The sequence below is a fragment of the Myotis davidii genome, unplaced genomic scaffold (assembly GCF_000327345.1).
Source record: "Myotis davidii unplaced genomic scaffold, ASM32734v1 scaffold198, whole genome shotgun sequence".
NCBI classification, from domain to species: domain Eukaryota; kingdom Metazoa; phylum Chordata; class Mammalia; order Chiroptera; family Vespertilionidae; genus Myotis; species Myotis davidii.
The window spans coordinates 825623-836890 of NW_006291485.1; the positions used below are offsets into that span (position 1 = coordinate 825623).

General features: G+C 54.3%; 1 protein-coding gene across 1 annotated transcript in view; it reads right to left on the reverse strand.

The window, feature by feature from the left end:
• The window catches only part of SHC2 (SHC (Src homology 2 domain containing) transforming protein 2), a gene marked incomplete at its 5' end in the record, with an annotated part of 16231 nt that overhangs the window by 4557 nt on the left and 406 nt on the right, over positions 1-11268 (reverse strand). The window contains 10 exons of the mRNA XM_006764837.2: positions 9-64; positions 2592-2735; positions 3245-3302; positions 4270-4432; positions 5603-5729; positions 5823-5874; positions 6005-6058; positions 6399-6518; positions 6743-6803; positions 7036-7106. Of these exons, the coding sequence (XP_006764900.1) occupies positions 9-64; positions 2592-2735; positions 3245-3302; positions 4270-4432; positions 5603-5729; positions 5823-5874; positions 6005-6058; positions 6399-6518; positions 6743-6803; positions 7036-7106 (906 nt within the window). The remainder of the gene's footprint in view (positions 1-8; positions 65-2591; positions 2736-3244; positions 3303-4269; positions 4433-5602; positions 5730-5822; positions 5875-6004; positions 6059-6398; positions 6519-6742; positions 6804-7035; positions 7107-11268) is intronic.

Here is an 11268-nt window from a genome sequence, read left to right on the forward strand (position 1 = left end):
AGGGAGGCTGCTGCGCCCGCGGCCACGGAGCACTCGTGCAGCTTCAGCGCATCCTCGAAGGGTCCTGCGGGCAAGGACGGGGTGCGGGAGGCAGGGGGTGGGCAGCTGCCTCGTGCTGGGAAGGAAGGGGCTGGACAGGAGGAAGGACCCACCCTCGGGACCGGGTAACATTGATGGAGCACCTACTGTGCATCACACCTGCACTGAGCCCACCACAGGGGGTCATTGGCTATGCACTGTGTGCGGGCCAAGCGTGTGCTGGTCTGCGTGCTGTGTACTCAGTGTGCGCTGTGTGTTGTGTGCTCTGTGTGTGTGCAGTGTGTGTGCTGAGTGTGTGCTGTGCTGAGTGTGTGCTGCATGCTGTGTGTGCTGAGTGTGTGCTGTATGCTGTGAGTGCTGTATGCTGTGTGTGCTGAGTGTGTGCGATGCTGAGTGTGTGCTGTGCTGTGTGCTGAGTGTGTGCTGTCCTGTGTGCTGAGTGTGTGCTGTGCTGAGTGTGTGCTGCATGCTGTGTGTGCTGAGTGTGTGCGATGCTGAGTGTGTGCTGTGCTGTGTGCTGAGTGTGTGCTGTCCTGTGTGCTGAGTGTGTGCTGTGCTGAGTGTGTGCTGTGCTGTGTGTGCTGTATGCTGTGTGTGCTGAGTGTTTGCTATGCTGAGTGTTTGCTGTGCTGTGTGTGCTGAGTGTGTGCTATGCTGAGGGTGTGCTGTGCTGTGTGTGCTGTATGCTGTGTGCTGAGTGTGTGCTGTGCTGAGTGTGTGCTGCGTGCTGTGTGTGCTGAGTGTTGGCTATGCTGAGGGTGTGCTGTGCTGTGTGTGCTGTATGCTGTGTGCTGAGTGTGTGCTGTGCTGAGTGTGTGCTGCGTGCTGTGTGTGCTGAGTGTTGGCTATGCTGAGGGTGTGCTGTGCTGTGTGTGCTGTATGCTGTGTGCTGAGTGTGTGCTGTGCTGAGTGTGTGCTGCGTGCTGTGTGTGCTGAGTGTTGGCTATGCTGAGGGTGTGCTGTGCTGTGTGTGCTGTATGCTGTGTGCTGAGTGTGTGCTGTGCTGAGTGTGTGCTGCGTGCTGTGTGTGCTGAGTGTTGGCTATGCTGAGGGTGTGCTGTGCTGTGTGTGCTGTATGCTGTGTGCTGAGTGTGTGCTGTGCTGAGTGTGTGCTGCGTGCTGTGTGTGCTGAGTGTTGGCTATGCTGAGGGTGTGCTGTGCTGTGTGTGCTGTATGCTGTGTGCTGAGTGTGTGCTGTGCTGAGTGTGTGCTGCGTGCTGTGTGTGCTGAGTGTTGGCTATGCTGAGGGTGTGCTGTGCTGTGTGTGCTGTATGCTGTGTGCTGAGTGTGTGCTGTGCTGAGTGTGTGCTGCGTGCTGTGTGTGCTGAGTGTTGGCTATGCTGAGGGTGTGCTGTGCTGTGTGTGCTGTATGCTGTGTGCTGAGTGTGTGCTGTGCTGAGTGTGTGCTGCGTGCTGTGTGTGCTGAGTGTTGGCTATGCTGAGGGTGTGCTGTGCTGTGTGTGCTGTATGCTGTGTGCTGAGTGTGTGCTGTGCTGAGTGTGTGCTGCGTGCTGTGTGTGCTGAGTGTTGGCTATGCTGAGGGTGTGCTGTGCTGTGTGTGCTGAGGGTGTGCTGTGTGTGCTGAGTGTGCTAATGGGAGCCTGGCCAGAAGCACCTCTTTCTCCACAGGGGTTGCTGGGCTCTGTGGTGACCAGAGGGGACAGCTGCCCACAAGGAGCTCACATCCAGCTCCTCCTTCCCCATCGGAGGATTGTTGTGAGGGGCCAGTGGGGCTGCGCTTAGTCCGGTGCCTGGCTCACCGGAGGTGCTCAGTAGAGCCACCGCATGTCATTATTGCAATAAAATAGCCATTTGTCAGGTGGCAAACATTGTGAAGAAAGAAATTTCCAGCTGGCTTGGGAGGTGCCCAAGGAAGGCCAACTAGGGAGGTGTCCTGAATGTGGGACCACTCTGCCTGGCCAACATGGGCACCACACCTCCCGCAGTGCTGCGGGAGAGGATGGGACTGTGGGGGAGATAAGAAGGGCATTTTGAACACACGCCTCCTCCATCAGACTGAGCCCTCCCTCAGGCCCAGGCAGAAGGAAGGAACAAGCTCTACCATTGACTATCAGGACCTGATTAGAACACCCTCATTGGACTAGGGATCCCCCAGAGAGAAGACAGTGCCTTCCCCATCAGGCTGGGATTCCCACCCTCCCTCAAACCATAGAGTCACATGAGGATGGAACTCAAATCCCTCCTCAGACCCAATGGTAGGGAGCTAGGCCTCCCCCAACAGACTGAAGAGTCCCCCAAAAGAAAAGGGGCTGAGCCTCCCCCATCATACTAGCCTCTTTCTAGTTATATGAGCTAGGCCTCTTCCATCAGACTGGGGACCCCCATTAAGAGGCAGCTATGTTACCCCAAGAGACTGGGGCCCCACAGAGGGGGAGGCTCACCTCCCTGTCAGACTAGGGAGCCCCGTAGGAAACAGACTTCCCACCCCACCAACATCAACTTGGAAAGTCCCAGGGGGAGAAGTCCCCAGGGGAGGAGGCTGTGCCGCCCCCCTAAGACCGTCCCCCTCAGAATGGCTTGTCCCCACATACGCATGTCAAACAGGTCCTTCTTAGGGCTGTCCTCGGGCTGCAGAGGCTCTGAGGCGTCCAGACCCTGTGTGTTGACGTACAGGTGGTCCTCGTAGTCTCGGGGCCCCTGGGCATCTGCCTGCACGTAGCCATCCCCTGGCGGGGCTGGGGAGGATAGACAGGACGGTGAGGTCAGCTGGTGGAGCCAGGGGAACACTGAGGCCCTAGGGCACAGAGGAGCGCAGGACGGGACCCAACCTGGGAGCCCCACCCACACCCATCTCACTCCTAGAAGGAAGCCTCATGCCCATTTGAGCAGCACCATCAAGAGCGAAAAACCCCAAAGATACCCAATCAGGGGTGGGGGGCACCAGAGGTCTCTACTCTGGTGGGACAGCCAGAGGGAACAGCCACCCACCCAGCCTGCCCCCATCTGCCAGGCAGGAAAGCGGCCCAGGGGGCCAGAGCTTTCCAGTTTCCGAAGAAGCCAGAAACCTCGATGAAAAAAGAAAACGAAACTGATGCTGTCAGATCTCACAAGAGCTTGTGGAGTGAATACAGTCTCGCAAGTGAAAGTGAAATGATGCAGAGAGTAGAATCGGTGAAGGGGGGCCCAGGCACCCAGTGGGGGAGGGGCCGGGCCACTCCTATGGCCCAAGGACACCCTACCCTACCTGAGGGGCCCAGCTCCCAGTGCAGGCCATGGGTGTCTCTTCGAGGAGGAGATGCTCCCTGAAAAAGAAAGTGAGGGTTCCTCCTGCAATATGCAAGCCCCTCTTCCAGCATTCCCACCCAACCCGCCTAAATCACTGGGGACATGTCAGATGGGAAGCGCAGCTCACACCCTCTAACCCAGTGGTTCTCAACCTTCCTAACGCCGCGCCCCTTTAATACAGGTCCTCATGTTGTGGGGACCCCCAACCATAAAATTATTTTCGTTGCTACTTCATAACTGTAATTTTGCTACTGTTATGAATCGTCATGTAAATATCTGATATGCAGGATGCATTTTCATTGTTACAAACTAAACATAATTAAAGCATAGTGACTAATCACAAAAACAATATGTAATTATATATGTGTTTTCCGATGGTCTTAGGCGACCCATGTGAAAGGGTCTTTCGACCCCCAAAGGGGTCGCGACCCACGGATTGAGAACCGCTGCTCTAACCCTTCCCCCAAGCCTTGGCTCTCCAACTGCCGGGAGTCCACCAGGCCCAGCTTTGCATCCACGGCCTACCTCTGCTACAGCTTCATAAGGCCATCTCCCCTCCGGAAGGTGGTCTGCATGCACCCTCCTGCCACCCAGCACATGCTATTTTCTCCTTCCCTGCACTGCTCTCCTGGGCAACTCCTATTCACCCGTCAGAGCCCAGCCCAAACACAGCTTCCTCAGGAAAGTGCACCTGACCACAGACAAGTCAGTCTCCCTTTCGTACATTCTTGTTACCTTCCTTGTAAGCCCTTTGCACAGCCCTGGTTAAATCACTGATATAATTATTTGTTCAATGTCAGTGTATACATCTGAAGGGTCTAGAACAGATCTGTGCAGTCTGGTAAGGAGGGAAAGGTAGGGGGCCTGAGAGACCCTCCTCTAGGATCAAGAACAGGAACAGAAGGAAAAGCTAGGGACAAGGCCCAAGGAGTCGGCAGTGGGGACAGCTTCCCGTCCCTCCCCCATGAGTCCATAGGCACCGACCTGGCCGACAGCTCCGAGGGCCCCGAGGGCACAGGGCTGTGTCAAGGTGAGCCTGGAGTCCACCAGTCCTCCCAGGGGCGGCTCCTTCCCTGGGATGCTGTTGTAGTAATTGTGCTCCATGTCCTCCTCATCCCCCCAGGCCGACTCCTCCAGCCCGGTCAGCCTGAAGACAGACAGCAAGCAGGAGCACAGGCAGGAACCCTGGTACCCAGGGCACAAGGAACAGGGACGCCAAGACCTGGGGGCTGGAGCTCTGAGGGGTGGGTGGAAAAAGCCAGGCCCAAGGGGACTCTGATCACACCTCCCATCGGCTGAGCCTTCACCCAGGAAATGCTTGCTGGGTACTGTCTTTCTCTTCCCTCCCTTATACAGTGGGACATGGCACAGCTACAGCAGGTCCTCAGAAAAGGTGGTCTCCACGTCTTTCTATCGGCTTCTGGCCTGGCCAGGAAGCCAGGACACATCAGACTTGCACCCAGGACCGGGATGCCTGCTGTGCGTGATGGTGAGACACCCTCGGCATTTAAAACGCCCTCACCGTCTGGCCCTGTGGTGGCACCTGCAGAAATTTATCCCACTAGCGCTCGTTCAAGTAAGCATGGTTCCTAACAGCAAAACGGGGGAGACCACCGCCTGCCCCTCGATCAGGCACAAACCACGGGTTCCAGTTTGGGCAGCAGAGCAGGACTGTGCCGCCCATGGAGGCGGCAGCAGCTCCAGGTGCCCAGCAATGGCAGGTGAAAGCCACCAGGCACGTGTGACAGATGTGCAAACCCATACGAAAGGCAAAGAGGCCATCGCATCCCGGGAAAGGCCTCGCTCGCGCTGCCCTGTGAATTCCTCTTCCTTGGTGTCAGCTTAATGAATTTCTAACAATTAATAGGTATGTCAGTAGCTGAGGGCAGGGGTCGGCCCAGGAGCCACACAACGTTTAAATGGTTAAGAAAACATCCAAAGAACAATATTTGGCGGCATGGTGCAAGTTCATGAAATTCGGATTTGGGTGTTTATAAATACCGTTTTGCTGGCACGCGGCCCACCCATTGCTTTATTACCCTCCACAGCTGCTTTCACAGACAGCAGCCAAGACGCTGAAAATATTGACTGTCTGGGCCTTTGCAGAAGCGTTGACTGCCCCTGTCTGCACTAACGACAATAGTGACGGCAGCGCTGACTGGCTCCTGAATCCTCACCTCAGCCCAGGGAGTGGGGGCTGCTTTTATCTGGGTTTTACAGCCAAGGGAATGGGGACCCTGTGATGAGCTTGCAGGGAGCACGGGGTGGGGGGGGCAGAGTAGACCCAAGCCCAGGAGGAGCAGGTGGGGGCTGGTACCTTTCAGGGGGGACGACCACCTTGGGGGAGCTGTGCAGGTACTGTTTGAAGCGCAGCTCGAAGGCTTGGCCCACAGTGCTGATGACGCTCTGGGCGAGGCCCTCGCAGCACTCCAGGATGTGGCAGGCTGGGGGGGTCGTTTGTGACAGCATCAGTGTGGCCTGGCAGCTGACTCGGTCTACACCGGGGCCCCACCACCACCACAACCACTGGACCTCACCTCTCTGGTTGATGGGGTCCTTGGCGACATAGGCCACATAATCTGTCATGTCCTGGGGAGAGAGGAGAGGGGTGAGAGGGGCCGGCTGGACCTGCCTGGGCCCAATAACCAGGATTCCTGGCTGCCCACCTCCAGCAATGCAGGGGACAGAGGTGGCCAAGGCCACCCACCCAGCCCCTTACCGTGTCGCCACCTGACGCAAAGGAAATGGACTGCATGTGGTGGTTGGCGATGATCTGCCAGAGAGATACATGCGGTCACAGGCCGTCCTGAGGTCAGGGACCTGAGGCTCGGGCGGGCACTAGACCAGGGCCACAGGGAGGGGACTGGCACATACAGACACACAGACACACACAGGTACACACTAGATGCCAGGAGCACCCCCAGTGGTGACAGCTGTGGGGCTCTGTGAGGGCAGCGGCTGCATCCCTCCTGGGCTCCAGGGTGGGGCCTCCGCTCACCTCCAGGTGAACGTGTCACATGAAGCCCTGCACCCACCATCCCTCCGGGCTTCCACTCATGGGAATCCACGGAGCCTGCCCTTCTGGGGCTGAGGACAGGCCACATGGCCCTCACCTGGCGTGTGGCAGGCACAGAGAGGTTGAGGCCATCAGTCGAGATGCTGACGGCAATGCTCATGCCAGCGAAGCGCAGGTTGCTCTTGCCCAGGATGGAGGCCAGCGCCTTGTTGGGGGCCTGAGGGGGCAAAGGGCCACAGGGTGGGGAACCTGAGGGAGTAGAGGGCTGTAGGGTGGGGGGTTTGGAGGGGCAACACAGGGTCACAGAGCGGGCAGGACAGGGCTACAGGGTGGGGGGCCCAGGCTCTCGGTGGGGGCTGCAGAGGGGCTCCAGCTGGGCAGGGAATGGGGAAGGAGATGTCCCCTCCAGCCCCACTCAGAGACCATAAGCCCCTCACCAACCTTCCTCTTCCAGGAGCCCCGGACTCCAGGCACAGCCTCATGGAGTCGGTTGATGGCCTCCCTGTGGGGGACGGGAAGGGAGCTTAGAGATCTTGGGGAGAGGGATCTGGGGAGGGGCAGGAGCTCAGAGAACGGTGGGGGTCAGAGGGTAATGGGCTGAAAAAAGGGGTGCAGTGGACCCTGAGATGAGGAAGGCTCAGAGGAGGGAGGGGATGAGAGGCAGGGGTGCTGGGGTACCTGGGGAGAAGAGGAAGGGACAGGGCATGGAAGTGGCAGCCGTCTGGAAGGCTCACCTGGTGACCTGGGTGCGAGTATTGAAGTCCAGGGATCGCATGGAGCGTAGCACCTCGATGCAGCCCATGTACTAAGGGAAGAAATAACGGGGTGAACTGGTGGAGCCCGTAGAACCAGCGGAGGAGCCCAGCTCGGGCTGACAGATGAGCTCTCCGCCTCCTCTCCTGCACCTGCTGGATTCCAGTCCTTCCTTCTGTCCTTGACAACCTCCAGCCTCAGGGTCTTTGCACCTGCTGTTCCCTCCCATCTATTTTCATACTGATTCCTCCCGATCCCCAGACTCGGCCTCACCTCCTCAGAGCCGGCCTCCCTGGCTCTACATAATTTGTTCCACAGAATCTGGTTGATTCCTCCAAGCTCATTAAACTATCTGTTCAGCCCTAGCTGGTTTGGCTCAGTGGATAGAGCGATGGCCTGTGGACTGAAAGATCCTGGGCTTGATTCCAGTCAAGGGCATATGCCTGAGTTGCAGGCTCGATCCAGAATGGGGGGTGTACAGGAGGAGGCCAATAAGTGATTCTCTCGTCATTGATGTTTCTGTCTCTTTCTCCCTCTCTCTTCCTCTCTGAAGTCAATAAAAATATCCATAATAATAGAAGGGTAATATGCTAATTAGACCAGATGTCATTCCAGACGTCCTTCCAGAAGAAGCCAGAGCTGGAGGGAAGCCCTCCCAGGTGCCAGCTGGAAGCCGGTACCAGCAGCCAGGGGGAAGGAAGGCCTATTCTTGCACGAATTTAGAAGAAGCCAGGGCTGGAGGGAAGCCCTCCCAGGTGCCAGTTGGAAGCCAGTACCAGCAGCCAGGGGGAAGGAAGGACTACTCTTGCACGAATTTTGTGCATCGGGCCTCTAGTATTTAAAACAAATAAATAAATACAGTGGGGCCTTGACTTACGAGTTTAATTCGTTCCGTGACGGAGCTCATAACTCAAATTACTCGTATGTCAAATCAAAAAGTGAACGAGTGAGACATGTGATGCTGGACTGATGTTGTGGAGTTCACTGTGACATTCACTGCGCCAACTAGCGGTGGGGTATCTGAAGCTGGCTCGTAACCCGAATTTTAGCTCGCAACTCAAAGCAAAAAATCGGCCGAGAGACAGCTCGTATCTCAAAAAACTTGTTAGTCGGGACACTCATAAGTCAAGGCCCCGCTGTAAACTATCTGTTCAATCTCTTTTTCTGTTCCACTACAACACAAGCCCAGGAGGACCGGGATGGTGGTCATCTTGCCCACTTTGTGTCCCAGAGCCCAGCACAGGGCCTGCAAGCAGACAGGATGGAGACCGTCTGGCCTATGAAGCCCAAAGCACTGACTATCTGTGATCCATTACAGAAAAGCGTGGTCCTGCCTAGAGCACCATTTCCATGGAAAGGTAATTCAGGATCTCCAAGAGAAAATGCTGAGGGACAGAGGAAGTGGAAACAACCAGCAGAGTTCCCAGTCAGCTTCTACTGCTGCCAAGGGTGGGGGCATGGGCAACAGACGATGGCCTTAACCATCCCTCCAAATTCTAGGCTGCTGTAGGGTAACTGGTACAATTGGAGAGCGGCGTGGCAGCATCACAAGATCCCATTGGCATGAAATGCCAGAAAAGGCAAATCCACAGAGAGAGAGTAGGTCTGCGGTTGCCAGGAGCTGGAAGGGGCGAATGATGGGGTGACTGTTCATGGAGACAGGGCTTCCTATTGGGGTGATGGAATGTTCTGGAACTAGATAGTGGTGATGGTTGCATAACCCTGTGAATATATTAAATGCCACAGAATTGTACACTTTAGGATGATTAATAATTAAATTTGTTATGTGAATTTTACCTCAATTTTTAAGGTAAACTATGGTGATAGAAGCTGGGATAATGGGAGTGCTGTGGGGGGTGCCAGCAAGGAGGGCACCAGGCAGCTGTCTAGCTCAGTGTGGGCTCCAAGCACCTGAGACTTGCTTACACACTGTGCTATATGTATGTTGTCCCTCAATTTTAAAGTCTGACCAAGGAAAAAAGTACATCCCCACAGATACTTATTAATTAATAGTGGCCCAGTGCACGGATTCCTGCACATTGAAAGGAAATTAATTAGAAGATTCATGTGGGAATTACATTACTGCAAAATTTACATGTCGCCCTAACCGGTTTGGCTCAGTGGATAGAGCATCAGCCTTCGGACTCAAGGGTCCCTGGTTCGATTCTGGTCAAGGGCATGTACCTTGGTTGTGGGCACATCCCCAGTAGGAGGTGTGCAGGAGGCAGCTGATCGATGTTTCTCTCTCATCGATGTTTCTAACTCTCTATCCCTCTCCCTTCCTCTCTGTAAAAATCAATAAAATATATTTTTAAAAAATGTACATGTCAAAATAGTATATATAATATAGTATTATAAATTAAAAAGCAAACTATTTTAATATCGCTATTTGCCCTTTATAATAGAAGTGTCAGAGATGAAAGAAAATTAGTAAAATGTATATGAAAATGATATATAAATTGATTAATAAATAAGCCATATTCTGTCGCCGCTGCCGCTTTCTTTCAGCTTCAGAGGTATGTTGTGCCAATAGTTGGTCTTCAGATACACTCTGGCGTCACCTGTGATCGGCACCAGTGAGAGCTTTATATGCATTGCGCATGCTGAGTCAACATTTATTTTTAAATCGCCAGTGCGGGTCATATGTACCAGTTGGTCGGACGGACGGACAGACGGCAGGTCACTTAGCCTTTTATATATATACAGACAGATAAAGGAAACACATGGTAACTTTGCCAGGGAGAAATGTAACCTTAACCAAGGTGTTAGTTTCCTGGGACCGCATAACAGAGCACCACAGACTGGACAGCTTAAAACAACAGGGATGTATCCTCTCTAATTCTGGAAGCCAGGCGTCCAACGTCGAGGTGCTGACCAGGCCGAGCTCCGACTGAAGAATCCAGAGAGGGCCATCCTCGTCTACTCCAGCTTCCCATGGTGGTGGCCAGCAATCCTTGATTTGCAGACACATCAGACCAGTGATTGCCTCCATCTTCACATGGACTTCTCCCTGCATATCTCCATCCAAGTTTCCCTCTTTCTATAAGGACACCAGTCATATGAGATCTAGGGTTCCTAATATAGTATGACCCCATCTCAACCTGGTAACATAGGCAAAGACTCTATTTCCAAATAAATTCACATTCTGAGGTTCCAGTGGGCATGAATTTTGGGGGACACCATTCTCCCCAGTACACTAAGCGATCACAGTTTCCAGTATGAGTATTGGGCCACAATGGCACCCCGGCCTCCTGATTCGAAGCAACGGAGGAGATACAGCAGGTCCCTGTGCTTCCTGCCCCAAATGCACAGCCTGAGCAAACACCAGTCTGAAGCCAAATGGTGTGCACTCGTCAAAAGCTGGGACACCCCTGGCGTTTCTCGCACTGACGTCAGGCCATATTCCTTTTGTGTTGTTGTCCAAATTTTCCTCTTCTTATAAAGACACCTGTCATTGCATTAGAGCCACCTCACTCCAGGACGACCTCATTTTAACTTGATTACATCTACAAAGACCCTATTTCTAAATGAGGCCACATCCGCAGGTTCAATGGACATGAATGTGGGAAGGACACTATTCAACCTGTTCCAGAGGAGGGGGATTTGGTAAAGGCAGCAAAGGTACAACTAAATGCAAATATCACTTTGCAGGGTGCTGGTTCCAGAAGGCCAGCAGAGACGTGAGTTCTGCCCAGTGGTCAATGACACTCTGGGATGCCTGATAACTTCCGTACATGTAAAGATGAACTGTGGGCGTGCAGGAGACCATGGGGAAGCATTTAACAGCGAGTGTCATGCATGCACTGGCAGCTCATGCCTAGTGGCTCACCAGGGATAGATAAACTGCGCCTAGAGAATGTAAATTTTAACAGTCATAGGTGCAGGCGCACAGGCGATCCATTCGTCCAGCGTTTCCGTATGTTTGAAAGGTTCATTAAAAAACCTGGGATAAAGACCCATTCCTCTACTACCCCACGTTCTAGGTCCCCAGTCTCACATGTCGAATCCTGAGGTCTGGCTGGGCGCCGCCCCTTTGTAAATACCCCTTCCCTGCGCCCGCTACCTCAGGTCAAGGTCGCGGCGGGTTCCGATTCTGCTGTCTGCGAAGGAACTTTTAATGGGGGTCGGGGTAGCAGAATGCCCCCACCTAGTCCCCTTGGTCCAGACTCTCCCGCCGGACCCGAATGGGGCCGAGATGGTGGGGGGGGGGGGAA